Consider the following 26,569-nt stretch of genomic DNA (forward strand, 5'->3'; position numbering starts at 1 on the left):
ATAATTCAACTTCAGCCCCTTGCAAATTGAATAAGGAGAATGGATAATGGTTTCATTCTTATTGCAGTCCATAAGCAAGTGGGCATAAACATAAAGTTAACAGTCTACCTCTACCTGCTTCCATACACTCATTATATATAGAACATAGGATAATTACAAAATTCATGGAAAATGAGAGTAGTTTACAAGTAGCTGCAGTGCAACACTTTGGATCTGAAGGGCAGTTTTCATTCTCAACTTGTCTGTTCTCCTTGGCAGGAATGTTTGACTAAGAGCACTTAATTAACAATGGGAATCTTTTGTCGAGCTTGGCCATAGCTTCTGCTTTTTTGTCTCTTTCATTTTTCTGATTGTGACACTCATTTTTCTTCTTAAGTCATGCATAGCTCACATAATGGAAATTTGATCTTCTTTCTGGTTTTTGTTTTTAAATTAATCAAAAGCTTGATGACTCTGTCAAATACAAATATGATGCATTATTGAACCATTACTTCTTATTTGTCAACAAATCACAGTTTCAATGATACTTTGCAAGTGGTTAGGTTTTCTGGCATAAACTACTGGAGAAAATTTTTTGAGATATCAGATAATGAACATGAGACGTGTGGTAACAAAGTGGTGGGTTCCTTTCTTGGGCCGGTCAAGGCTCTGTTGCAGAACAACAACTCAACTTGGATACAAATTCTGAGGGGGATGGATGGGTGTATCATACCAGGTAGGGACAGAATTTCATCATTACACTGAGACAAACCCAACTTAAGCCAACAAAGTCTGGAATGACATAACTGAAAGGCTTACCACAATACTCGAGAGAAAATTCTCTCCAGGAATACCATAAACTAGATCCTTTAGAAAGAAAAACCGAAATTGAACAAGATCAGTACCATAAGAAACAAAGATGCAAAGACAGTGGGGAGCAAGTCAAGGTTGTGTCTTTAAGGATGTATTTACATGGAGTCGAACTGATCAAAATTGAATGATGACATTATCCTATGTCCATAGTTGAGACCTTTCATGTATTCCTGTACAGCTATAAACTTCCTTTTTCATGAATCAATCGCATACAGAAGGAGAACAAAGCAAAGGAAACAGAAAGGTGATTGTTTTATTTAACATGCACTAACATAACCATAAACAGCATAGCTTTGACATTGAAGAACAAGTAGTAGAAAAGTATAACAGCAGTAGTCATATCAGTAGCAACTGACAAAATTGGCGTCTAACAGACTTATCCCCAATCCACAAAGGGCAGTGGAGGGTATCCACCCTCAGGTGGAGGCTTCAGGGATGGCGGGAGATTGCCCCACGACATTCCAATACCAGCTCCCTCCACACCACCTGTAAATCACAGCAAGATAAAAAGAATAAGCAGGAGAAGAACCATAAAAAGCCAAAAGAAAGGGTGATCACCCACCCAGTTACGCTCCCACTTGTCTGGAGGAGGGTCCTGACAGTTACAGTTCCTACTTGTCTTGAGCATTGAAACTAGAACTAAGACTGTTGCTCCTTGTCAGATTCTATTATAAAAAATCTAAGATGATTTAGACATCCCTATTGCTTAACATGAATCAATAAAATTCAAAATGGAAATGACCTGGTCCAGGCGCAGCTGCTGCTTGAGGATTTGCGCCTCGCGAATCGTTCATGGGATGGAAGTATTTGCAGTTATCTCCGAACTGGCAAAATCCCTAGAAGAAGGAAAAAGAAGAAACAAATCCAATTGAATCAATGAAGAAAACCCAGAAGAGTTTGGAGAAGAGAGGGATGTTTACCGTTTTGAGGAAGCGATTGCAGACTCCTTTTGCAAAGGGTTCTGTTAAACTGTGATTGGGATCTGCAATTGAATCGTAGAAGAAAGAAGGAAAGCAGCCATTTGATGAATAAACAATTGTTGCATATATATGATAAGTAAGGTGGCAGTACTGGCAAACTACCATTGGCGTTTTGGGAGTGGTACCATTGAGCTTTCGCACGGAGGTGTTGGAGACCCTGCAGGTGGCGCTTTCGAGCAGAAGGGGTGTCTTGGAACTGCTTCTCGCAGTAGTCGCAGTAATACTTTCCCAGCGCATTTTCTTTGTCTTCTTCAGTTCACAGGCTGTCTACTAACAAACTGCCTGGCCTTTTCTTCCATCACAAACCCAGGAATGGTTGATCTGGTAACTCAGGATGCAGTTGGAGCAGCCTTCCCTAGGCTTGTTCGTTGCTACTTTTTTGTTGTTTCTGTTTCATGCCTTGTGCTTACTTTCCAACCACCAATCAAAAATTTCCCACCAGTTTCGGTTGGGAACAAGGGAAATTCTCGCACCATCTTCTAGTCTTAATCTTTAAATCTCAATGGCTTGTATTCTTCTAACTAAGTGGAACGTAGCATCAAAACTCCTAGAGCTGTACGAATCTCCCCTCGTTGGGTTCTCCTTTTTCTCTTCTTTCTCATTGATCCACTCCCACAACATAGTTCTTGTTTATTTTGAAAGCATTTTTGAACCCACAAAAGAAGAGAAAAACTTCATTACAGCCTCGGGATGAAGTGGTATCATTTGATTTCCTTGGCTGGATATCCAGATTGCCACTCAGGAAAATACAGGGCGGTCTGGAGAGTGGGCTAAAAGCCGGTATCGTTAAGACTTAACCAGGCAGCAGAGCATCGTTATGGAAACCAAAACTGCTTAAATAGCTGCCTATAACAGAAATAAGTTCAAATAAACACTGATCTTTTGCCTGCTCCGGGATTACAGTCAACACATCAAAAGTAAATGATGGTTTCCATCTACTGTAGACGTTACAATCTGTCGTGATATAGGTTTTGGAGTTTGGACAGGAGGATTATGTCTAAATCTGCTTTTACATAACAGGGTAACACAACACAGGCATACAACAATAATAAATTGGCATAGATATAGGAACAACACAGCTTCCATAAGATATTACACTTTTTTGCTACTTGGTTACATTTTGCATCAAATCACAATCCAAGAAAAGGACATTGCTTTCTGGCATGCTCCGGGATCAACTTCGCCAATATCTCTACTGGAACACCCTTCAGCTCTAGTGGACAGAACAAACACCACCAATAATAATCAATCATACATCTCAACAAGAACCGATAAGCTTATTATAAAGAAAAAATTACAGAATCATTCCCTACCATGCGATTTAAAGTTAAATAATGGCGGAAGGAAACGTCCATTGGGCAAGCGGGCATTTGGATCACGCAACTCGTCAAAGAAAGGATGGATCAAGGCATCTAGCTGCAACAAGAGCAGCATTTGCAATATGAGATGCATGAAGCATATCAAAGAATTACATAACTCAGCATCCACGATAACTTTAGTTCTTCTATCACCACCTCCACCAACCCCCCCTCCCAAAAGAGAAAAAACAAGGATAAAACAAATTAAACTTTTTCCTCTTTCTTGATTGAGTAATTAACGTCAATGTATACTCAAGGCCAAGGGAAAGTGGAAGAGTTGACAAACACACTACTAAACCAGACAGATACCGAATTTTAAACTGCTGACTTTTTTCTCAACTGACATTGTCAACTCCCTTTTCATCAGAAAAAGGAACCTCCATCCTTGGAGCTTACTCCAAAACAAGGCAAATCGAATGAAAAGCACAAAGGAGAAACAAGAAGCGTAAGAAATAATATAATATAAAGTTTTTTGTGTACTCACAGCAGTGCAACGGAGATTTGGAGAGTATTGGAGTAATCTTGACACCAAATCAACAGCTTCAGGAGGCATTCGCCTATGAAATATCTAGAACAAAAAAAAAATGGTAATTGCATGATAAGGTTATGGAAATGACCATTTGAACACCCTTTCTTTGATTGTTAATACCTTGTGCCATGGGTGAGCCTTAATCTGAGGGAATTTGAACTCAGTATAGTTAGGGTTCATGCACTTAATTTCCTCTCGTGTTGGAGTGCCCAAGACCTAGAAAACAGTCACATAATTACAACAGTTAAAGAGAACAGGTCAATTTGACGTTGGAAATGACTAAAAGAAGTTATTATGATACCAAACATGACATTTATAATGACAAAGTAATTACAACTAAAGTTAGTAGCTTGAGTACACCAACCAAATGACACACCCACAAGGAACCAGGGATTTCATGATGTTATTGTTAACAAAAGCACTTGTAGGAAACATGATAAATATGCCAATTTCTTATGACAATGCATATGTCATCTCATGTCCTACCGTCAATGTAATCAACACAAAGAAGTTTCTTTTAAGTATTACAGATACATGTATATGTATATATATACATTGCACTATAAACTAAATTAGTCAGAAATTGATGTACCTTAATAATCTCAACAAGCTGGTCAACTCCACTCTCACCAGGAAATAGAGGCTGACATAAATATAAAAAGTTTAATACAACATCAAGATTAATTTAAGGCAATAATAATAATAATAATAATAATGAATCCATATGCACAAGCTTCCTACCTGTCCAAGTAACAGCTCAGCAAGGACACAGCCAGCAGACCAGATGTCAATGGCTGTAGTGTACTCAGTTGCTCCAAATATTAGCTCAGGTGCTCTGTAATACCTTGAGCAAATGTAGGATATGTTCGGTTCCCCTTTCACCTGCCAAGATAAGAATATATGAAATTGTAAGACCTAAGCCAAAATCAAAGCATTGATATTTAAAGAAGGAAGTCAAAGAAAATAGATATCACAACATACCAAGACTTTTGCACTTCCAAAATCACATAGTTTCACCTGATGAGTATGAGGATTTACCTGCAAGGAGGAAAAAACAAAAGCCCACCTCAATAAGTCACTGAATTGCCAGGTATAAGACAATAAGATCATGTTGAAAATAAAGACACTTGTCAATTCATTCATTTTGCAGACAAAGAAATAGGGGCACTACTATAATCAACCAACAAGGAGATATGACTATAGAAACAGATATTTGAACATACCAAAAGGTTTTGAGGTTTAATGTCCCGATGACACACACCAATGCAGCGATGGATATAAGATAATGCCCTAAATATCTGCCAAGCATCAATCTTTATTAGCATCTCAAACAATTTAAAGAACACAATAGAAACCAAATTTTGGAAAACCAACACTGTACCTGGTATGTATAAAGTTTCACATATATCAATGGCATCCTTTGGTTCAACTTGTTATAGTGCTTGATCACGCGATGAACAGTTTCAGGTACATACTCGAGTACCAAATTAAGATAAAGTTCATCCTTTTCAGTTGTTGAAAAAAAGCAATGCTTCAAAGCCACAACATTTGGGTGGTCAAGAAGACGCATTGTTTGCAGCTCACGATTCTTGTACCTCTTATCTTGAAGAACCTTCTTTATAGCAACAGTTTCACCTGTCTCTAAGCACTTTGCCTAAATTTAAAAGAACATCCATTACTAACCTACAAACCAAGATTAGTTTAGTATTCCACCTTTTAGAAACAAACAAGAGGGTTTCTTACCTGGAAGACAACTCCAAATGAACCATGTCCAACCACACGTTCTGCCATGTAACTTATTGTCTGGAATTTTAGAGAGAATAGTGTTATATGGAAAGAAGATGTCATTTGGAAGATATTTTTTGAAAGAAAAAGGGGCAAAGGAAGAAGAACCTGCACTAGCTCACTCATTGCAATAGCATCTCAAGGCAGAAGAAGAATACCTGTTTTGGCTGACCATTTCTACCACCAATGGTTGTCACAATTATATGCCCTGTCTCTGTCCCATTACCATCCACAACTGTTGCTTCCATTTCCTACAAATTTTAAGCTGATCCATGAGTGGCTAGTTGCATGCGTGTCGGTATTAATCAATGAGCAAAATGCGAAAGCAGGGCAGATTATAATGATAAAGGATAAAAAAAAAAGTCAAACAAAAAGAAATACACACTTTGTCATCTCTAATTTTCATGTCATTCATCTCCTCAGGTAACTTATCTACACCTGCAGCGTTAGATTCTCTTAAACCAGAAGTAGGCGCCATGCCCACAGAAGCCATCTGTAGGACAAAAGAGTGTCCTATTCTTGTTAAATTTCCACCTCAAAAGCCAATCATTTATCTGCAATGCAAAAAGGGAAAAAGGTATTAATAAACTCAACTGAGAAATTACTATTATGCTACAGAAATATTTCATTTCTCCATCATTTGTCACAACCCATATTTTTTTTCACCAGAACACAATAGAGTTAAACTATAAAATCAAACAAATTCAAAAAATACTCAAAAACAATCAAGTGAAGTAAGCCCTTTGACCTATGTAGTAGTTCAAGCTTGCAAACAATCACTCCGCTGGTTTCAAAAATAAAAAATTCAGCAGATGCCCATTTTTATCATCCAAAAAAAAACCAAGCACAACAGTTTTTAAGTCCATCAAAGCACAAATCTTTTATCTTGTATAAATTAGGAAATGTCCATATCTAGCTTAACTTCCTTATTAAGTCAAAAGAAAAAAAAATAGAGCCAACCCAGCTTAAAAGCTAAAATACCAAAGAAAAAGAAGCATAAAAAGATAACAAAGTTTAGCCAGTTTAATTAATTATAAGCACGAATTCTCAACTTGTTTGGGGGGGATTCCAGCATATGAATACAGCTCATCATTATGGACTCATCAAGCAAGTTCACACCAGCATCAAAGAAGAGTTCTTTCCATTTAAAAACTGAGCATTAAATATGCAGAAACAAAGAAAAAAGCACAGAGGATATGAGAGATAGATATCTATACAAGGAAATCGAGACAACAAAAAACCCATCTTCAAACTTCAATCCATTCCTCAATAATACTCAAAAAAGTAATTTTTTTTTAAAAAAATACAAAACTAAAGATCTCTAAGATAAAATTCAACCACAAAAAAATCTGAGAACTAACAGAAAAAAAAAACTGCAGATCCAAATCTGATGACCACCAAAAAATCGTACCCGATCCAAATCAATTAAAGAAAAAACGCAAAAAAAAAAAAAGAAAACCACAAATTCTGTATTAAAAAATGCAAAAAAAAAAAAAAAAGGAGAAGCAGAGGATGGTATACCTATGGATTGAAACAGGAAACTAAGAGGAAGCTGAAACAAAAACGACGCGGTTGAGGCAGAGGCGACACAGAGGATTAAGCGGTAGCGTAGAGAAAAGGGCAAAATAGGGGAAATAATGGGTACAAGATTTTGGGTGGTTGTATATTTGAGCTTTCCATTTTGGTTTTCTTTTATTATTCCGTTTTAGTATTTTATTTTTTTATGCGCTGCGACAGTCAACGACCAAGGAGGCCTTTTGTTTTCTTTATTTTCTGATTTGGGATTTATAATAAATTAAACAAACGAATAATTGTTGAATATTCGTTTGGGTTTTTTCTCTCTTTTGACTCTTCAAACTTTTTTTTCCTTTTTTCGTAATAAAAAGGTTAGTATTTTCTATCATAGATTTCGTAAAAGTAAAAGATAAATGAATCTTTATTATTAAATATGTCATTTGAGTTAAAAACGTGAATTTATAATTTATAAATTTTTTTAAATTTTAATTTTAGGGTGTAAGGTCACGCAAAATTGAACTTAAGTTTTAATTTTATAACACTTAACATATATATGATGTGACGTTTAATATTTTATAATGTAATATTATTATAGGTAATGTGATTATAAGAAAAATAAATATGAATAAAAGATGAAATAGATTTCATATTAATAAGAGATGAGATGAATCTTGATATATAAATCGGTCATTTACACAAGTTATTTCGAATTAATTGTTAAGTATTAAAGAAAGAAAAAAAGAGAAGCTTTTTGCTTGAGTAAAGTTGGGCTCAAAACCCATGCTTGGGTTGGGTAATCTAAGTCCAACACCAACACTAACACTGGCCAGTACTGGGACTGGTACTAAATGTAGTCTGTCCAATTTATAAACCATACCACTGACAAAAACAACTAATTTGATGATGATAAATGCTTTCAAATTTTTACTCATCCTAAAGTAATTTCATTTTATGATTATTAATTAATCTATCATTATTATATATATATATATATATATATATAACAAATCAATTACTAATAGATTTTCGGATAAAAATCGATTCTTCTAAACATGGAACCTATGTGTCACACGATGTATATTATGGTATGTATATAAATAATTAATGCATGTAAAATCAGAGAAGAAAAAGGGTTGAGGTGAAATTCACGGTAGAAAATATTTAACCTAAGGATAAAAATGGTGTTGACCTAAGCAAGTAAAAGGAAAGCAGAGGAGGTGACTCAAGGGAAGCCGGACCCTGGAGACATATAAAGCCTGTTTTCCATTTTCAACAAATATCATATGATTCTTCGTTGCTTTCCTTCTCCATCTCTTTCACCATTGCCATTATCTTCTCCTTCTCTGTTTCTCTTATTACTCTGTTCCATGCCTATTCCTATCCTCAAAATGGTCTTTTCAATCTGATCCATTCTCTCTCAAACCCACCCATCCGATCCAACTTGATCATCTATCTAAATCTAAAACAGATCAAATTTTCCCTTCTCCTCTGTTTTGCTTTGGGTGTCTTCCTGATTCACTGGGATGGTATCGTGGGGAGATTGTTCGCCTCCAAGTAATCGCCTTTACGTTCCCAATCTTATTGCTATGTGCGTGACTGCTTCTTCCTTTCAAAAACTTATGTTTCTTTTTGGTCTTTGTGGACAGTGAAACCAAGGATCAACGGCTTTATGTTGGAAATCTGATCAATGGGTTTCGGAATTTAGGTTTTTCTTATCAGAAAGTTTGAGGATTTGCTAAACCAAAGCAGCTTTGGCCTTTCTCGTGGAGGTGAGTTTGGGTTCATTGAGAGGATTATGAGTTTGAATTTCGGTTCTGTGATTGTGGTGTTTTAAGTGAATTCAAAGTTAATATGATGGAATTTGTTGCATCAGGATTCATACGGGTGTATCAGGCTGCTGCTGCTTCTGCTCAAGGGGAAACAGGCAACTGTAAGTTTTATTGGATTGCTCTATTTAGTGCCCAAAAGAACCCTCTAAAGCTGGCATTTTTATTTGATTTTAACTAGTTGGCTTAGACTTGTGTTTAATGGATTCATAGATGAAGCTTTTGACTATGGAGATAGTGATGTTTGGTTACTTCTAAGTGCATGTATCATATTGCTAATTGGGAAAAATCTATTCAGGTTGAACTATTGCCAAATGGAGAAGGAGATGGGAACTGATAATTATTTGTTGTTTATCACAGTTTATGCTGATTGTCATACTCAACAAGCTAAACTCTCTAGGATTCAAGTTTGGTATTTGAGTAATTCTCCATGGCTGAAAGCCGGAATAGGAATGTCAAGCCTGCAAATGGCAAGCCACCTCCGGCCGCCAACCCATATGCCATCAACCTGGATAACTTCAGTAAGCGGTTGAAAATTTTATATTCACATTGGAATAAACACAATGCTGATCTGTGGGGTGCTTCGAGTGCTCTTGTCATAGCAACTCCTCCTGTTTCTGAGGATCTGAGGTACCTGAAATCCTCAGCGCTAAATATTTGGTTGGTTGGCTATGAATTCCCAGAAACCATTATGGTTTTCTTGAAGAAACAGATCCATTTCTTGTGTAGCCAGAAAAAGGCCTCTTTGCTTGATGTTGTGAAGAAGTCTGCCAGAGAAGCTGTCGGTGTTGAGGTTGTTATTCATGTGAAGGCAAAAGGTGATGATGGAACTGGTCTAATGGATAGCATTTTTCGAGCTATCTATTCTCAGACAAACTCTGGTGATCATGCTGTACCTGTTGTCGGTCACATATCAAGAGAGACACCTGAGGGAAAGTTTTTGGAGACATGGGATGAGAAATTAAAGAATGCAAAATTTGAACTTAGTGATGTAACAAATGGGTTCTCAGACTTGTTTGCTGTCAAAGATGAAACTGAGCTTACAAATGTGAAGAAGGCTGCATTCTTGACTTCATCGGTTATGAGGCAATTTGTGGTGCCCAAACTTGAGAAGGTTATTGATGAGGAGAGGAAGGTTTCCCACTCTGCACTGATGGATGATACAGAGAAGACTATACTAGAACCAGCTCGAATTAAGGTGAAATTGAAGGCAGAGAACATTGATATTTGTTACCCTCCTATTTTTCAGAGTGGAGGGGAGTTTGATCTAAAACCAAGTGCTTCAAGCAATGATGAGAACCTTTACTATGACTCTACCAGTGTAATTATATGTGCACTTGGGTCTCGATACAACAGCTACTGCTCCAATATTGCTCGAACTTTTCTGATTGATGCCAATTCCTTACAAAGCAAGGCTTATGAGGTTCTCCTTAAAGCTCAAGAAGCAGCCATTGATGCTTTAAAATCAGGCAACAAGTTGAGCTCTGTTTATCAAGCAGCAGTCTCAGTAGTAGAGAAGGATGCTCCTGAATTAGCTGCAAATTTGACCAAAACTGCAGGAACTGGAATAGGACTTGAGTTTCGTGAGTCAGGGCTTAGTCTTAATGCCAAGAATGATCGAGTCTTGAAGCCAGGGATGGTATTCAATGTGTCACTTGGTTTTCAGAACTTGCAAACAGAGACGAAGAACCCCAAGACTCAGAAATACTCAGTGTTGCTTGCAGATACCGTCATTGTTGGTGAGAAGGTACCAGATATTTTGACTTCTAAAAGCTCTAAAGCTGTCAAAGATGTTGCGTACTCATTCAATGAAGATGATGAAGAAGAAGAGAAGTTAAAGGTTAAAGCTGATGATAATGGTAATGAGACCTTATTCTCCAAGACAACACTCAGGTCAGACAACCATGAAATGTCTAAAGAGGAGCTACGTAGGCAGCATCAGGCTGAACTTGCTCGCCAGAAGAATGAAGAAACTGCAAGGCGACTTGCCGGTGGGGGTGCTGTGGCAGCAGATAATCGTGGTGCAGTGAAGACTGTTGGTGATTTAATTGCATATAAAAATGTTAATGATCTGCCCTCTCCTAGGGATTTAATGATTCAGGTCGACCAGAAGAATGAAGCTATCCTCTTACCAATTTATGGAAGCATGGTCCCTTTTCATGTGGCTACAGTGAAGAGTGTGTCCAGCCAACAGGACAGTAACCGTACTAGCTACATCAGGATAATATTTAATGTACCTGGCACTCCTTTCAGTCCGCACGATGCAAATTCTCTCAAGTTTCAAGGATCAATATACTTGAAAGAGGTTTCATTCCGCTCCAAGGACTCAAGGCATATCATTGAAGTTGTACAGCAGATTAAAACACTCCGCCGGCAAGTTAATTCAAGAGAGTCCGAAAGGGCTGAGAGGGCTACCTTAGTTAGTCAAGAGAGGCTGCAGCTTGCGTCAGCCAAGTTCAAGCCAATTAAGTTGCACGATCTATGGATTCGTCCCCCTTTTGGTGGTCGTGGTAGAAAGCTGACAGGTTCACTAGAATCTCACACGAACGGATTTAGGTATTCTACTTCAAGGCCTGATGAACGTGTTGATGTAATGTTTGGAAACATCAAGCATGCCTTCTTCCAGCCAGCAGAGCGGGAAATGATTACTCTTGTGCACTTTCATTTGCATAATCACATCATGGTTGGTAATAAGAAAACCAAGGATGTGCAATTTTATATTGAGGTGATGGATATAGTTCAGACATTGGGAGGTGGAAAGAGATCTGCCTATGACCCTGATGAGATTGAGGAAGAGCAACGTGAGCGGGACCGAAAGAATAAAATTAACATGGACTTCCAGAACTTTGTGAACCGAGTTAATGATTTGTGGGGGCAGCCCCAATTTAAAGCTCTTGACCTTGAATTTGATCAGCCCATGAGAGAGCTTGGCTTCCATGGGGTTCCCCATAAAGCATCTGCATTCATAGTGCCAACGTCAAACTGCCTGGTTGAGCTAATAGAGACACCTTTTGTGGTGATCACCCTAAGTGAGATCGAGATAGTTAACCTTGAAAGAGTTGGTCTTGGGCAAAAGAATTTTGATATGACTATTGTATTCAAGGACTTCAAGCGGGATGTCCTTCGGATTGACTCAATTCCTTCCACATCACTAGATGGCATCAAAGAGTGGCTTAATACCACTGACCTCAAGTATTATGAGAGCAGACTAAATTTGAACTGGCGCCCTATACTGAAAACTATTACTGATGATCCAGAAAAATTCATTGAAGATGGTGGATGGGAATTTTTAAACATGGAAGTCAGCGATTCTGAGTCTGAGAACTCAGAAGAGTCTGACCAAGGGTATGAGCCTTCAGATGTGCAGTCTGACTCAGGATCAGATGATGAGGATGATGACAGTGAATCATTGGTTGAATCTGAAGATGATGAGGAAGAAGACTCAGATGAAGACTCAGAAGAAGATGAAGGAAAGACATGGGAAGAGTTGGAGAGGGAAGCAAGCTATGCAGACAGAGAGAAAGGAGATGATTCTGACAGTGAGGAAGAAAGGAAGAGGAGAAAGATGAAAGCTTTTGGTAAGGGTCGGATACCTGATAAGAGAAATCCCGGTGGCAGCCTTTCGAAGAGGGCCAAATTGAGGTGACATCCTTTTGAAAACCATGTGGAAGTATCAGCAACCTAGTAAAAGATGGTAGTCATATTGAATGCTAGTAGTTGCTTTTAAGTTTGGTTGTAGCATACTTTAATCCAGGTTTTTAGTTATTGCTTTCTATCTTCTGTACGTGTGTTCAGTCAACTTCTTATGAACTCTTAAAATGTAAAATAGTTGAGATAAAAATTATGGAGGTTTTACATGTAATCATAGATGCATCTCACTTGGCTCTCCTTTTCATTCCATCTTCATAGTTTTATGAATTTAGCAACCAGACAAAAGGTATTAGGCAAAAGTCATTAGGTTATTCGCTAATGCATAAGCAACCTGACTGCCTCGTCGTGGGACAAGGTGAAAACAGACTGACCAGCATCCACTCACTAAATTTTTTATGCCAGCCGGTAGATGCTTTTCACCATATCAGTATTTCAGCATATCAGAAACAGTTCTAATTTGCTTGCTTAAAACATTAAGTTTTAAAGGCTACTGAATAATATCTCTCTTTCTTCCTTCCCTCAACTACAAACAACCGTAATGCAATCATCCCGGTCATGACAAATGACTAATTTGCAAAATTTGGAAACATTTATCACCAAAAGAATTTTGGAAGCATGCCAAGCTAAAGAACAGCACAAAATAAAGGAAAAGAAGCCAACCTTTGCTTCTTCACTTTGATATTAGTGGGAGAATCCCTACCCTTTTCTTCCTCGAGTGCACCATCGCAGGAATCTTCTCTTCCTCGCATCCAAGAAAGCTTTTTCATGCGAAATAATGGCACAAGAAGATGCAGCCAGGAGCTGAATATGCATTTAATTAGGTGAACAAGCATGTTATACATCCAATCACTCTCAAGGCGATAACAAGTAAAAGACAAAGAAGGATGTACTTACACTTGACAAAACTCAAGGCCAAGGTAAAGCTAATGTTGAAAACTATGCTGAATCTAAAAAAAGCACCAAGTGATATCCACTTCATTCAAAGAGAAAATGAGGAACGGGGGATAACTATGAAAGGATGCAGCCTGACTTGTTTTGAAAACGTAAACACAAGAATTTCTTTAGACATGCAAGCTCTAAGCAATTCCCACTCAGAATGGAATATTGGCTAAAGGACAGGGCATTCATGTGGCTATGGTGATTTATAATATGGCACCGATAGGTCCTCATCAAGCTTCTTTCTCGGACTGGATTCTTTGAATTTCCTAGTAAACGTACCCACTGAAAAATACTATACGGTAATTCAGTGTAGTGCCACTACTTGCTTGATCCTTTTTAGATGTAACCAGCAAGATCAACAATCAAATTAATGAAGTTCTTAAACCTGATTAAATTAGAGCATGTGAAGGCAATGGCTAGAAACAGCAGACACCTACCTCCTGGATGAAGTCCGCGACCACTTTCCTTTCAGGACACCTAAACCCACAATCCTCAAAAAATTCTGGAAGATTATCACACAGACAATGATACACTATCCTCCCTTGGCCATCAAAATAATGTCATCAAAGAGATCAAATGTTTCTGGAGCTGGCTGAAGAAGTGAAACCAGTAAAGTTGCACTGTGATATGCTCTAGCTGCTGAAGATTAACAACAATCTGAAAAGGAGTAGAACTGTCTAAACCATTGGTCATCTCATCCAAAACATGGTAAATGTATAGATGAAGTTAATAAAAAAAAAAGAAAAAGAAAACCTCATTTTTTTGACATTCAAATAACTGTTAAGTGGCAACCACACACACACTCTAAAGCCGAAACAAAGCATCCCAAGATGTGAAGCACTTCTTAGAACAAGTAATACGGCACACTGATTCATAAATCCAGTCCCATAAACTTGAAAAACAGAGCAAAAATCCAACAGAGGAACATAAACAGACGAAATAATAAACTTTTACTTCCATTGAACTGATGCCACCAATTTACAACCAAAATCTTGCCTCCAGACAATCCAACTTAGTGCCTAACCGATTAAGACAAAGGAACAAGATCCTAATACAGTTCAGAGCTATGTTAGAAAACTATATTCTTCTAAAGCACCAGCTGCTACTAAAATCATGTTTAACATTAAAAATAAACTGACCATGTGAAAAAAAAAAAAAAACTATCACATCTATCGTAGCTTGGAACGTTTGCGAATAGCACTACTAGGAGGAGCTCGTGATTTCCCAAAAGTCTTCATTTTCCTTCTCCTCCTATCCTCTTCACTATCCGATTCATGCCCTTTCTCCCTGTCTGCATTGCTTGCTTCCCTCTCCAACTCCTCCCATGTCTTTCCCTTCTCTTCTTCTGAGTCTTCCTCAGAATCTTCCTCCTCTTCGTCCTCAGATTCAACCAGTGACTCGCTATCAGAGTCATCATCCTCTGACTCAGATTCAGGCTCTATATCAGATGGCTCATAACCCTGATCTGAATCCTCTGAGTTCTCAGAATCTGAATCACTAGCTTCCAAGTTCAAAAATTCCCAACCCCCATTTTCTATGAAGCTCTGCGGATCATCAGTAATTGTCTTCAAAATCTGCCGCCAATTCAGATTCAGCCTGCTCTCATAATACTTCAGGTCTGTAGTGTCAAGCCACTCCTTGATACCATCAAGTGAGGTTGAAGGAATGGAGTCAATCCTAAGTACATCTCGCTTGAAGTCCTTAAACACAATGGTCATGTCAAAGTTTTTCTGCCCAAGGCCAACTCTCTCAAGGTTCACAATCTCAATCTCACTTAAGGTAACCACAAGGAAAGGAGTCTCTACCAGCTCAACCAGACAGCTTGAAGTCGGCACAATAAAAGCTGAGGCTTTGTAAGGGACCCCATGGAAGCCAAGTTCCCTAAGAGGCTGATCAAACTCAAGATCTAGGCCATTAAACTGAGGCTGCCCCCACAGATCATTCACCCGATTCACAAAACTCTGAAAGTCCATGTTGATCTTATTCTTCCTATCCCTCTCCCTTTGCTCTTCTTCAATCTCATCTGGATCATAGGCAGACCTCTTTCCCCCTCCCAATGTCTGGACAACATCCATAACCTCAACATAAAATTGCACATCCTTAGTTTTTTTGTTTCCCACCATTATGTGATTGTGCAGGTGAAAGTGAAGGAGAGTGATCATCTCTTTCTCTGCAGGCTGGAAGAATGCGTGCTTTATGTTTCCGAACATAATGTCCACACGCTCGTCAGCTCTAGAAGTAGAATATCGAAAACCATTAACATGAACTTCAAGTGTTCCAGGAATCTTTCTCCCACGACCACCAAAAGGAGGACGAATCCAAAGGTCAAACAACCTTATTGGCTTGAACCTGTTCCCTGCAAGTTGGAGTTTCTCCTGAGTAACCAAGGTTGCCCTCTCCGCTTTCTCAGACTCCCTGGCCACAACATGCCGACGAAGTGTTTTAATCTGCTGTACCACTTCACTTATGTGCCTTGGATCCTTGGAGCGAAATGAGACTTCCTTTAGATATATTGCCCCTTGATTCTTTAAAGAGTTTGAATCATGGGGACTAAAAGGGGTCCCTGGAACATTAAATATAATCCGGATAAAGCAATTTCGATTGGTATCCTGCTGGCTGGAAACTGTCCTCACAGTAGCCACATGGAAAGGGACCATACTACCATATATTGGCAAGAGTACAGCCTCATTCTTTTGGTCAATTTGAATCATAAAATCTCTCGGAGAGGGCAAGTCATTGACATTCTTATAAGCAATCAAATCAGCTGAAGTCTTTGCAACTGATCGATTATCTCCAGTCCCACTTCCACCAGCAAGCCGCCTAGCTGTTTCTTCATTCTTCTGACGAGCAAGTTCTGCTTGGTGCTGCCTCCTTAACTCCTCCTTAGAGATCTCATGATTATCTGACCTGAGCACTGTCTTAGACATGAAGGTGTCAGAGCCATTAGTTTCAGCCTTCACTGAATTTTCCTCTTCTTCCTCATCCTCATTGAATGAGTAAGCCACATCCTTGACAGCCTTGGAACTTTTTCCAGTCACCACTTCCTCATTTTGTTCACCAACAATAACTGTATCAGCAAGCAACAGAGAAAAATTCCTGTTCTTTGACTTATTACTCTCACACTGCAAGTTCTGAAAACCAAGTGACACATTGAAAACCATTCCTGCTTTCACCACACGATCATTCTTCGCATTGAGATTAAGCCCTGACTCACGAAACTCAAGACCAATTCCTGTCCCAGCAGATTTGGTAAGATTCGGAATCAAGTCAGGAGCATCCTTCTCAACAACTGAAAGTGCTGCTAGATATACAGCACTAATTTTGCGCCCAGATTTCAACATTCCAATTGCAGCTTCATGGGCCTTAAGAAGAACCTCATAGGCCTTGCTCTGAAGTGGACTGGCATCAATCAAGAAAGTCCTAGCAATATTTGAGCAATAACTGCTGTAGCGAGCTCCAACTGCACATAAGATAACACTGGCCGAATCATAGTACAGATTCTGTTCATTACTTGCAGCACTAGGTCTGAGATCAAACTCACCCCCACTTTGAAATATGGGAGGGTAACAAATATCAACATTCTCTGGTTTGAGCTTTACTTTGGCCAGCTGTGGATTCACTATGGCTTTCTCTGTTTCATCCATCAAGGTAGCATGGGTGATTTTCTTTTCCTCATCAATCACATTCTCAAGCTTTGGAACCACAACATTGTTCATCACATTGTAACTTAAGTAAGCAGCTTTCTTTACATTCATAAGCTCTTCTTTATCCTTCACAGCAAACAGGTCAGACAACCCATTGGTTACATCCGTAAGCTGAAATGTTGCACTTTTTAGTTTTTCAGCCCATGTCTCCAAAAGCTTCCCTTCAAGAGCCTCTCGTGCAATGTAACCAAAAACAGGAGCATCATTTTCAACTCCCTTGTATTGTGCTCGGATGGACCGAAATATAGCATCCATCAATGCAGTTCCATCATCACTCTTTGCCTTAACATGCATCACAACATCTACCCCTACAGCCTCCTTAGCAGATTTCTTCACAACTTCAAGCAGAGAAGCCTTCTTCTGGCTACACAAGAAATGAACCTGCTTCTTTGTGAAAACCATTATTGTCTCTGGAAACTCATAACCCAACAACCAAATGTTTAGAGCTGATGATTTCAGGTAACGCAGATCTTCTGAAGGTGGTGGTGTTGCTACTGCAAGGACATCAGAAGAACCCCAGAGCTCAGATTTGTGTTCATTCCAATGTGAATACAACGCCTTCAAACGTTTGCTGAAGTTTTCCAGATTGATAGAGTAAATACTTCCTGATCCAGTAGCTGTCCCATTTGGAGGCTGGCCATTTGCGTTCCGATGATCAGCCATTTAGCAGCTATTCTGCACAATTAAGTGGGGTTAGTATTAACCAATAATTAAAGATGATAAAGGAATAAGATGTAACCGCAAAAAGGAGGGAAATGTCTACCTAACAGTTCAAGACCAATTTCCTAAAACTTAAATTTAGGGCTTGGCTAGCATTATAGGAACCTTAAAACACTTCAGAAACTACTTAAATCAAAGAAACAAGTGCAATACAGCAACATTTTTCACTCTTCATAAATAAGCATTCAACAAACTCAGATTAAAAACCACCTATTTTAAGTTGGATTAAGCTTGAGTTCCACAAACTAATACTAGAAAACACGTAAAACCTAGGTTTACATCTCCAAGACATCATTCCGAATCTGTCAAGCACTTGAACTAGCCATCATATGAAACTCATATTCAAAGCCAAATTAGGGTTTCAAACCGTGCCAAATACTTGAAAAAACCCGCTAAAGATGGAAGGAACATAATGAGAAAACTCACATCTCCAACTCTGCAGACAATCTCCTGCAATTTTTCAGACGGAGAACCCCCAAGCTTCGGAGGCGAATTAGTCTTCTCGCCTCTGCGGCGGCCTCGCACTAACTAGGGGAATGCGAAACTAGGGTTAGGGTTTCGAAGAGAGCAGCAGAAATATCAGAGTCGAAAACCTGTTGCCGTTTAAAAAAATAAACAAAAGGTCTTACGAAAGCTAACAGAAGCTAAGATTGAGCGGCGAAGAACAAAGAGGAAATTTTGGGGGAATTTTCCTTTCGATTTCGCAAATCGAAGATTAAATAAAAGGAAAATCTGGGAATAAAAATGAGTGGAAAAATGGAAGGGGAGAAGGGAGAAAAGAGAGGGAGTGCTGTTTATTTTTCGATTAGGAGAAGCCTCGAGGCTGCTTACCTTATATAGGTCGATCGACTACAAATTGGGGCCTGAAGGTTCAAAAATTTTACGATAGATGCCACTACCTTTCTGCGTCGAAGTTACGAAATTGTCATTGTTGACGTGGATCCGATAATGCTTCTTTGTTTGACGGGAAGGACAATTGATGGCGCAAAATTCCCCCATAATAGCGGCTGCAACGTAAGTCATTAGGGCCATTACTGGGGGGTACTTTTGACAAATAGCGTTTCGCACTTGCTGGGGATAACCGGAATTTCATTTCTTTTATATAAACCATGGTCTAGGCGGGACTTAATGAGGGGAATACCGTTCTCATCCAAACGGCGCCGTTAGGGGTTCGCTTAAGCTAGACGTTGTCGTTTCGTCGTACAGTTGCTGAAACTGCTGTTTGTGATTACAGGAAATGGGCGGGAACTAGATTCTGACACATCAAATGTGGCGGGAAGGAGGCTTACTGTGTTAATATATACGCCTCAGGATTGGCTTTTGTCCCCAAGTTTAAGGGAAGATTGTTTTTTAGTACTAACTAGTACTAGTATTATCTTTATTCCATAATAATATAAGGTTAAGTTTCATTCATTAAAAATTTAAAAAACTATGTAATTTTATTAAACAAAATTATCGGTTTGACATTTTCTGAGAACCAAAATTATTTTTAAGGTGTTAATTGAGGAAGAAAAAATATGCTGAGAGTTTAATATAAATATCTAATTAAAAGGACAAAAGATACAAGAGAAATTTATTCTTATAATAATAAGTAATTATTAAAAAATAGTCTTATTGGATAATCAAAGTATACTTTTTTATTATTAGAGAGTCCAGTATAGGACTATATTATGTACTTGCCTCATTTTAGCTAGATAATCCGCGAGATACGACATGGTCTACATGCATAAGATATGTATACTTAGTTATGTTCCACAAGTATATTCATAAGGTGCAAAAGAGTACATGCACATGGTACAATGACTACTACATTCATTACATACACGTACACTGTAATACTATATTGCTTAATGATATCTAAATTATGATTTCAAATTAAATTTGTTGAGAAAAACTTTATATTGGATAGTTAAATCGAAAATGATTTCATTAGAAGTATTTTTTTAGGTAAAATACTTTGACTTTTTTGAATTTTGATCATAATTTCGCGTGAGTTTATTAATTTTTAAAATGAACATTCTGTTCAAAAAGTGTAAACGACAATAATACTTAGACGTGAAATATTTAAATTTTTTTTTCTTTTTTAACTAGTTGTTTTTCTCAAGTCACTAGTGATACTTACTTACACCAACCAAACGCCTTACAATTAAGTCGGTTTGACATTTTCTGAGAACAAAATTATTAAACAAAAATTATCAGTTTGACATTTTCTGAGAATAAAAATTATTTCTGAAGTGTTAATTGAGAAAGAAAAAATATCTCGAGAGTTTGATATAAATATCTAATTAAAAGGACAAATGATACAAGTGAAGTTTATTCTTATAATAATAAGTAATATGTTAAAAACACAGTCTTATTCGATAATCAGAGTATACATTTTTATTATTAGAGAGTTTATATTATGTACTTGGCTCATTATAGCAAGATAACCCGCGAGATACGACATGGTCTACATGCATAAGATATGTATACTTAAGCATGCCCGACAAGAATATTCATAAGGTGCAAAAGAGTACATGCACATGGCACAATGACTACTACATTTATAACATACATGTACACTGTAATACTATATTGCTTAATGATATCTAAAATATGATTTCAAATTAAATTTGTCGAGAAAAACTCTATATTGGATAGTCAAATCGAGAATGATTTTATTAAAAGTATTTTTTTAGGGTAAAATATTTTGACTTTTGTGAATTTTGATCATAATTTCGTTTAAATTTATTAGTTTTCAAAATAAACATTCTACTCTAAAAGTGTGAGCAATAATAACACCTAAATGTGAAATATCTAAAATGTCTTCTTTCTTTTTTAATTATTTTTTTTTCAAGTCGATTAACGACACTCCCTTACACCGACCAACCACCTTACGATTGAATTTGATCATGGAATGCTAGATTTGATGGTGATCTATTGAGGAATGTCAGTCATCTGGTCTAATCTAGTGCTCCTTAACTAGATCAATTTGCGACATTATTAATTAGTAGATAGAATTTTTTTTTTGAATATAAGAGAAAAAAATAAAAAATAATATTTATATAGTGATAATTTTTAAAATTAATAAAAAGTAAAATTATTTTAAAAATATTATCATATCATCAAATTAACAAAAATATTAATAATTAATTAACTGTTAGACTTATGTATCTCTTAAAAAAAATTTAAGAATATTTTCAATACTAATGAACTTGTTCAAAATTTAAAAGAGTTAGAGTATTTTACGTATTTTTAATTCATATAAATCAAGTTATTTATGAATTAAATGATGAGAATAGAAGTTGACATGATTTGTTAGGTTTGTGGTCTACTTGATTTGAGCTAGAGATATTATAGTTTTAATTTTAAAATATAATAAATTTAACATAAATGATTAGATTAAATCAGGCCGAAATTGGAACTTTAAATTTGTATTTAAATTTTGGAGACATCAAGTAGACTCAATCCACAGAAACCTTTACTGAAGAGAGATTCATAATGACAAATGAAGATGAACTTACACATAGAAGAAGATTGAAGAACGAAGAGCAAAAGACAGACAGACATTTATTTTAATAAATATATTTGTCAAATTTATCCTTTTGTCATGCACCGCACATGCTGACAACGCTCTTCCCTCGGTCACCTCAACTACCTTTCCTTCCCTAAACTACCCTTCCTTGCTTACAATTTTAGATTAATACTATTTATTTATTGATAATTTCAACTCCACAAATATGTTTCTGTATTTGGTATATTATCTCCTTGTTAGAAATACCTTTTTCTCTCAAATTTGTAATAACATTAAAATAATAAAGTCTGAATTAAGCTCAATTTGTTTACTAGGAAATAAATATTTTTGTCTTAAAATTTATGTAAAAATTCGTATAAATAATAATAATAATAATAATAATAGTGTAAGAATTAATGTGGATTTTACGTTGTTAGGTGACGGGGACAAATTTGGAATTAAATGGGCAGATAGATGGGGAGTGTTAGGGCGCACCGGCTCCGAAATCCAAACGGACGACATCTCGGATGATTTCATCCCCCAACGAACCAACCCCCCTTGTCTCCGCCTCTTCCTCTCTCTCATTTCTGTCATTGAGTAGCTCTGTCTGTTTGGTGTTAGGTGTTTGGTGAGCCTACTCTTCTTCTACTCCAAGCGAACCGATTCCTCTCTTTTTCTTATAATTACACTGCTGATTCTCGCCACACTGAGCTTGCTCCTGTTTCGTTCTGTTCCTTGTTGCAGATATTCGAGGATCGAAAATGGCTCGCAAGAAGATCAGGGAGTACGATTCCAAGAGGCTTCTGAAAGAGCACCTCAAACGCCTCGCCAACATCCATCTCCAGATCTGCTCTGCTCAGGTTTTTTTTTCCTTCGATCCTTCTTCTGTGCGGAAGTTTCCATGTCCTTCTCTTCCTACTCTGTTTTCATCATCCTTTTACCGATTCTTGCTCACCAGCTGATATGTCTATGTATATATCGAAATCACTGTTCGAACATTGCTAGGATTATTTTAATACGCTTCGCTTTAACTATTTCAATTATTTGCATGTCGGAAGGAATCGTTGGAAAATTCGAGGGACTGAATCGGATTCTGAACACTCTGCTGTTTGATTTTAGGTGACAGAATTAACTGATTTCACTGACTTGACCAACAATGAACCCTGGCTTTCATCCACCAGATTGGTTGTGAAGCCCGATATGTTGTTTGGGAAGCGTGGAAAGAGTGGCTTGGTTGCATTAAATTTGGATCTTGCTCAAGTTGCTGAATTCGTCAACGCACGCCTTGGCGTTGAGGTTCACATACCAATCTTACCTTCAAGTGTTTCTCACCATTTTACTCATTCATGACTTGAATCCTTTAGTTTTTTTTTTCCTTTTGTTAGGTTGAAATGGGTGGGTGTAAAGCTCCTATAACCACATTCATTGTTGAACCTTTCGTTCCCCACGAACAAGAGTATTACCTTTCTATAGTCTCTGAGAGGCTTGGTTCAACCATTAGCTTTTCAGAATGTGGAGGTATTGAAATTGAAGAGAATTGGGATAAGGTTTGTTGCCCATTGTTTTTGTTGTTTCTTCTGATTCCATTCTTTCATCATTTGTTGAATATGTGATCACTTAAAAAGGTGACATGTATTTCATCTGTGGTTTCTGCAGGTTAAGACCATTTTCCTCCCAACTGAGAAACCTATGACCCTGGAGACATGTGCGCCATTGATAGCTACACTCCCTTTGGAAGTGGGTTTCATTAGTATTTTCCAAGTTTTTTATTTCCTTCTAAAGTTTAGCGCCATCTGTTTAGAGTTTATTCTTCTATCTTTCAGATCTATGTTTGGTGATTGTAACTTGCAACATATTATATCTATTACTGGTTTTAATCTTTTTTGCTACATTGCGTTATATTTATCTAGCTGGTGCTCATTCTTTGAATGCATCATGTAGGTTCGAGGGAAGATTGGTGACTTCATCATAGGTGTCTTCTCTGTCTTTCAGGGTACTTACTATTCATGGTTTCAGATTCGAGGCTCCTTGTTTCATTCACCTGATTCTAAGAAATATCTTAAATGCCAGATTGCTAAATCACAAACATGTTAAATAACTGTCACTATGATCTTTGAATTCATCATCTCTTTTATATGAGACAGAGGTTTCTATTTTTACAGTATTCTTTGCTTTTGTCAATTATTTATAGTTCTTTAAGCGTACCTTGTGTTAGTATCTATGCTGATCTTTTCTGTTGGCTGCAGATCTTGACTTCAGCTTTCTGGAGATGAATCCATTTACGCTGGTGAATGGGGAACCATACCCGCTGGATATGAGGGGAGAGCTGGATGACACTGCTGCATTTAAGAACTTCAAGAAGTAAGTTTCTTTTCAGGGGAAGTTCAATAGCTGTATATCTCCTCTGCTTAAATATAACTCAGAAGGAGTGTTTTTACATCAAAAACAATTTTATGCTTTCAGGTGGGGTGACATAAACTTCCCTCTGCCTTTTGGAAGAGTCATGAGCCCTACAGAAGGATTTATTCATGCCTTGGACGAAAAGGTATCTCCATGCTTGTTATAGCTCATGTTTCAGTGTAGAATTTGTCTCCACATGGTTGAAGGACCTTTTTTTTAATCACAATCTTTACTTAACGTTGCAGACGAGCGCATCTCTGAAATTCACTGTCTTGAATCCAAAAGGGCGTATCTGGACAATGGTTGCCGGAGGTGGTGCTAGTGTCATATATGCTGATACTGTAAGTGATCTGATCACTGTGTTTTACGTTTTACTTTCCATTGACGTTATCTTTGTCTCAAGTTTGTCTGTAAAATGATTTAATACTGATAATAAGCAGGTTTAGTATCATTTGATGCTATTCTTTGGACTTATTTCTGTTTTTTTAACCAGGTTGGAGATTTAGGTTATGCATCGGAACTGGGCAACTATGCCGAGTATAGTGGAGCTCCAAATGAGGAGGAGGTCTTGCAATATGCAAGAGTTGTTGTTGATGTAAGAAACTATGACTGGTTTAAGCTTTCTAATACAAAATAAGCAATTTCCATCAAATTAGAGCTGTTCTGGAGCCATTTATTCATTTAGCATGTTGCAGTGTGCCACTGCAAACCCTGATGGTCGTAAGAGAGCCCTTCTCATCGGAGGTGGCATTGCTAACTTCACTGATGTTGCTGCTACTTTCAATGGAATTATTCGAGCATTGAGAGAAAAGGTATATTTTAGCCGAAGTCAATTAAACTGTAGTTAAACGGTTGAATTTTGCCTATAATATTGCAGTCTGATCCTTTATCCGCCCTCTCACTCAGGAAGCCAAGTTAAAAGCAGCAAGAATGCACATCTATGTTCGAAGAGGTGGTCCAAACTATCAGACTGGTTTGGCAAGGATGCGTACACTTGGAGAGGAACTAGGAGTACCCCTTGAGGTATGGGATGGCAGTGTGCTTTTGCAAAATGGTTCCATAATATTTGATATAGTGAAGCAATACTGATTATTCATGTTGTGCTTTGATGAAACAAATGTTGTAACCACTTGACAAGGTTACTCTTTCCTGTTACAGGTTTATGGGCCTGAGGCCACAATGACTGGCATATGCAAGGAGGCAATAGATTGCATTATGTCAGAAGCATAGACATGGTATTCAATTTTGTGCCGATACAATTTGGTAATCTTCCTTGAAGGAGGCATAAGCTGGACCGTGCTGTTGTAGACTTTTCCATTATTGAAAATTTTTGAAAGTAGTGTGCAATAAGCATGAAACTTTTGGTCTTTCAGCAATCCTTTTATGTGTTTGTTGGTACTCTGGTCTTTTTGAGAGAGAAGTGTTTTTAAGGGTTGTGCTTCTTCTCATCTGTTGGAAGAATTATTGGATCAAAATGGGAAATGCAATTCCATTCTCTCTTTTTTTATTTGTTTGTAGAAATTTCTCCATTGAAATTTGAAGGACATTGGATTCATCACATTGTCCTTTACAAAGGATGTGTTGTAGTTGTAGCTTCCTGACAAGATATCTCACGTTCCGGTGCTTCGGCTTATTGGGCTTATGATTGCAGATTGGTGGGTCCCGTCTGATGTGCTTGCCCTGCCCCTCCTTCCCCACCTCTGTAACACTCTTTCCACTTTGCGTGCGCCTCCGCTTTTTGATTCTTTGACTCATTTGATGACATCCTTTTTTACCGGAAAATAGAAAAGAAAAAAATTACGTACCGTGCATGGCTCTGCGTGCGGAGAAAGTATATTAATATTTTTTTTCATTTTTTTAAAATTTTTATGAAAATTAAGATCAAATATTGATTTTGTTGGTAAATTTTAAAGTAAAATATATTAATATTTTTAACTTTTAATCATAATTATACATGAATCTATTAATTTTTAAAATAAATTTTTTACTTTTAATGTATAAACAATATTAATACTTGAACATGAAATGTTTAAAATGTTCTCTTCTTTTTGTCACTTTGTTTCTTTCTCTCAAGCCAGTTGATAGCACTCAATCAGCCATCTCGAGATTGAATTTTGTAGTAAAATGTCAGATTCGACACGAATTCCTTTGAGGAGCACTCAACAATGCTCCCTTGGCTTGGGGTGCACTTGACTCCCTGATGCTTCCTTAGAAAGCGTCTATCAACGTCAGCCGCGGAGTGATCTGTCGGTAAACAATATGAGATATTTTTTTTAACAAGGAAAAAAAATTAAAAATGAAAAATTATGATTTATATAATGATAATTTTTAAAATTAATGAAAGATAAAATTATTTTAAAAAAATTATCACATCATCAAACTAATAAAAATATTAAAATTTGATTGATAACATAATTTATGTATTCAATAAAAAATTTTATTTGAGATAAAATGTTTATTTTGAAAATTAATGAATTCATACACATAAATATGATCTAAAATTAAAATTTTAATATATTTTATCGATTTTATTGGATAAACATGAACACTTAACCAAAGTTGCTTTGCTTGTTTTGCTGCTTCCTTGTTCCATCCACAATTATTTTGTTTGTCTTGTAGCATATATTGTCTCTGTCCGATACCAAACAGATGCTGCTGATATTTGAAACCAAACAGCAGAAAGCAAGGATTTGAAGTGATAAAGTTGCAAAGTTGAGCATAATTATCATGTTGTTTTTAATCCCAGTTGACACTTTTGAATTTAACGTACCTAAACCCAATACAGAACAGATAAAGTTGAAACCGATGGTCATGCGG

At 37.2% G+C, this 26,569-nt stretch overlaps 5 protein-coding genes across 7 annotated transcripts; 2 read left to right on the forward strand and 3 right to left on the reverse strand.

Moving 5' to 3' along the window:
* Window positions 1-1,086: 1,086 nt before the first annotated feature.
* LOC110415676 (C2H2 and C2HC zinc fingers superfamily protein) lies at window positions 1,087-2,308 on the reverse strand. Its single transcript, XM_021427370.2, has 5 exons — window positions 2,251-2,308; window positions 1,935-2,081; window positions 1,773-1,834; window positions 1,595-1,688; window positions 1,087-1,338 (listed from the first exon to the last, which is right to left on the reverse strand). Exons 1-5 carry the CDS (start codon window positions 2,306-2,308, stop codon window positions 1,229-1,231), a joined length of 471 nt encoding a protein of 156 aa, XP_021283045.2. The 3' UTR covers window positions 1,087-1,228.
* A 386-nt stretch (window positions 2,309-2,694) lies between these two features.
* On the reverse strand, window positions 2,695-7,216 carry LOC110415222 (shaggy-related kinase 11). Its single transcript, XM_021426801.2, has 13 exons — window positions 7,026-7,216; window positions 5,890-6,058; window positions 5,663-5,755; window positions 5,463-5,522; window positions 5,101-5,373; window positions 4,943-5,017; window positions 4,701-4,757; window positions 4,461-4,601; window positions 4,312-4,362; window positions 3,840-3,935; window positions 3,675-3,758; window positions 3,146-3,248; window positions 2,695-3,045 (listed from the first exon to the last, which is right to left on the reverse strand). The coding sequence occupies exons 2-13, from the start codon at window positions 5,995-5,997 to the stop codon at window positions 2,963-2,965; spliced, it is 1,224 nt and encodes a 407-aa protein (XP_021282476.1). The 5' UTR covers window positions 5,998-6,058; window positions 7,026-7,216; the 3' UTR covers window positions 2,695-2,962.
* A 1,075-nt stretch (window positions 7,217-8,291) lies between these two features.
* On the forward strand, window positions 8,292-12,740 carry LOC110415221 (FACT complex subunit SPT16-like). 2 transcript variants are annotated; one of them, XM_021426800.2, is made up of 4 exons: window positions 8,292-8,573; window positions 8,666-8,788; window positions 8,893-8,949; window positions 9,144-12,740. In XM_021426800.2, exon 4 carries the CDS (start codon window positions 9,276-9,278, stop codon window positions 12,489-12,491), a length of 3,216 nt encoding a protein of 1,071 aa, XP_021282475.1. In that variant the 5' UTR covers window positions 8,292-8,573; window positions 8,666-8,788; window positions 8,893-8,949; window positions 9,144-9,275; the 3' UTR covers window positions 12,492-12,740. The 2 variants fall into 2 exon arrangements, with proteins under 2 accessions (XP_021282475.1, XP_021282474.1); XM_021426799.2 differs by having other exon boundaries at window positions 9,206-12,740.
* A 1,635-nt stretch (window positions 12,741-14,375) lies between these two features.
* Window positions 14,376-18,651, reverse strand: LOC110415256 (FACT complex subunit SPT16-like). 2 transcript variants are annotated; one of them, XM_021426851.1, is made up of 2 exons: window positions 18,286-18,651; window positions 14,376-17,809 (listed from the first exon to the last, which is right to left on the reverse strand). In XM_021426851.1, the coding sequence occupies exon 2, from the start codon at window positions 17,800-17,802 to the stop codon at window positions 14,605-14,607; it is 3,198 nt and encodes a 1,065-aa protein (XP_021282526.1). In that variant the 5' UTR covers window positions 17,803-17,809; window positions 18,286-18,651; the 3' UTR covers window positions 14,376-14,604. The 2 variants fall into 2 exon arrangements, with proteins under 2 accessions (XP_021282526.1, XP_021282525.1); XM_021426850.1 differs by having other exon boundaries at window positions 14,376-17,814.
* Window positions 18,652-21,819: 3,168 nt separating this feature from the next.
* Window positions 21,820-25,259, forward strand: ACLA-3 (ATP-citrate lyase A-3). The gene is made up of 13 exons (XM_021426303.2): window positions 21,820-21,980; window positions 22,097-22,212; window positions 22,472-22,648; window positions 22,738-22,899; window positions 23,009-23,089; window positions 23,294-23,345; window positions 23,599-23,713; window positions 23,816-23,897; window positions 23,998-24,093; window positions 24,246-24,347; window positions 24,448-24,564; window positions 24,659-24,775; window positions 24,911-25,259. Exons 2-13 carry the CDS (start codon window positions 22,114-22,116, stop codon window positions 24,980-24,982), a joined length of 1,272 nt encoding a protein of 423 aa, XP_021281978.1. The 5' UTR covers window positions 21,820-21,980; window positions 22,097-22,113; the 3' UTR covers window positions 24,983-25,259.
* Window positions 25,260-26,569: the final 1,310 nt, after the last annotated feature.

Source organism: Theobroma umbraticum, unplaced genomic scaffold (assembly GCF_002168275.2).
Source record: "Theobroma umbraticum cultivar Fairchild unplaced genomic scaffold, ASM216827v3 scaffold_147.0, whole genome shotgun sequence".
Lineage (NCBI taxonomy): Eukaryota > Viridiplantae > Streptophyta > Magnoliopsida > Malvales > Malvaceae > Theobroma > Theobroma umbraticum.

Bases quoted from the DNA above. Each gene is read 5' to 3' on its own strand.
- ACLA-3 (XM_021426303.2), top strand. From the start codon at position 22,114: ATGGCTCGCAAGAAGATCAGGGAGTACGATTCCAAGAGGCTTCTGAAA. The intron at 22,213-22,471 runs GTTTTTTTTTCC...GTTTGATTTTAG, and splicing joins TCCAGATCTGCTCTGCTCAG to GTGACAGAATTAACTGATTT. The intron at 23,898-23,997 runs GTATCTCCATGC...TTAACGTTGCAG, and splicing joins TTCATGCCTTGGACGAAAAG to ACGAGCGCATCTCTGAAATT.
- LOC110415256 (XM_021426851.1), bottom strand. From the start codon at position 17,802: ATGGCTGATCATCGGAACGCAAATGGCCAGCCTCCAAATGGGACAGCT.
- LOC110415221 (XM_021426800.2), top strand. From the start codon at position 9,276: ATGGCTGAAAGCCGGAATAGGAATGTCAAGCCTGCAAATGGCAAGCCA.
- LOC110415222 (XM_021426801.2), bottom strand. From the start codon at position 5,997: ATGGCTTCTGTGGGCATGGCGCCTACTTCTGGTTTAAGAGAATCTAAC. The intron at 5,018-5,100 runs GTACAGTGTTGG...GATGCTTGGCAG, and splicing joins TGAAACTTTATACATACCAG to ATATTTAGGGCATTATCTTA. The intron at 3,759-3,839 runs GTATTAACAATC...TTTTTGTTCTAG, and splicing joins AGGCTCACCCATGGCACAAG to ATATTTCATAGGCGAATGCC.
- LOC110415676 (XM_021427370.2), bottom strand. From the start codon at position 2,308: ATGGTGCGAGAATTTCCCTTGTTCCCAACCGAAACTGGTGGGAAATTT. The intron at 1,689-1,772 runs GTAAACATCCCT...TCCTTCTTCTAG, and splicing joins GCAATCGCTTCCTCAAAACG to GGATTTTGCCAGTTCGGAGA. The intron at 1,339-1,594 runs GTCATTTCCATT...TGTGATTTACAG, and splicing joins AGCAGCTGCGCCTGGACCAG to GTGGTGTGGAGGGAGCTGGT.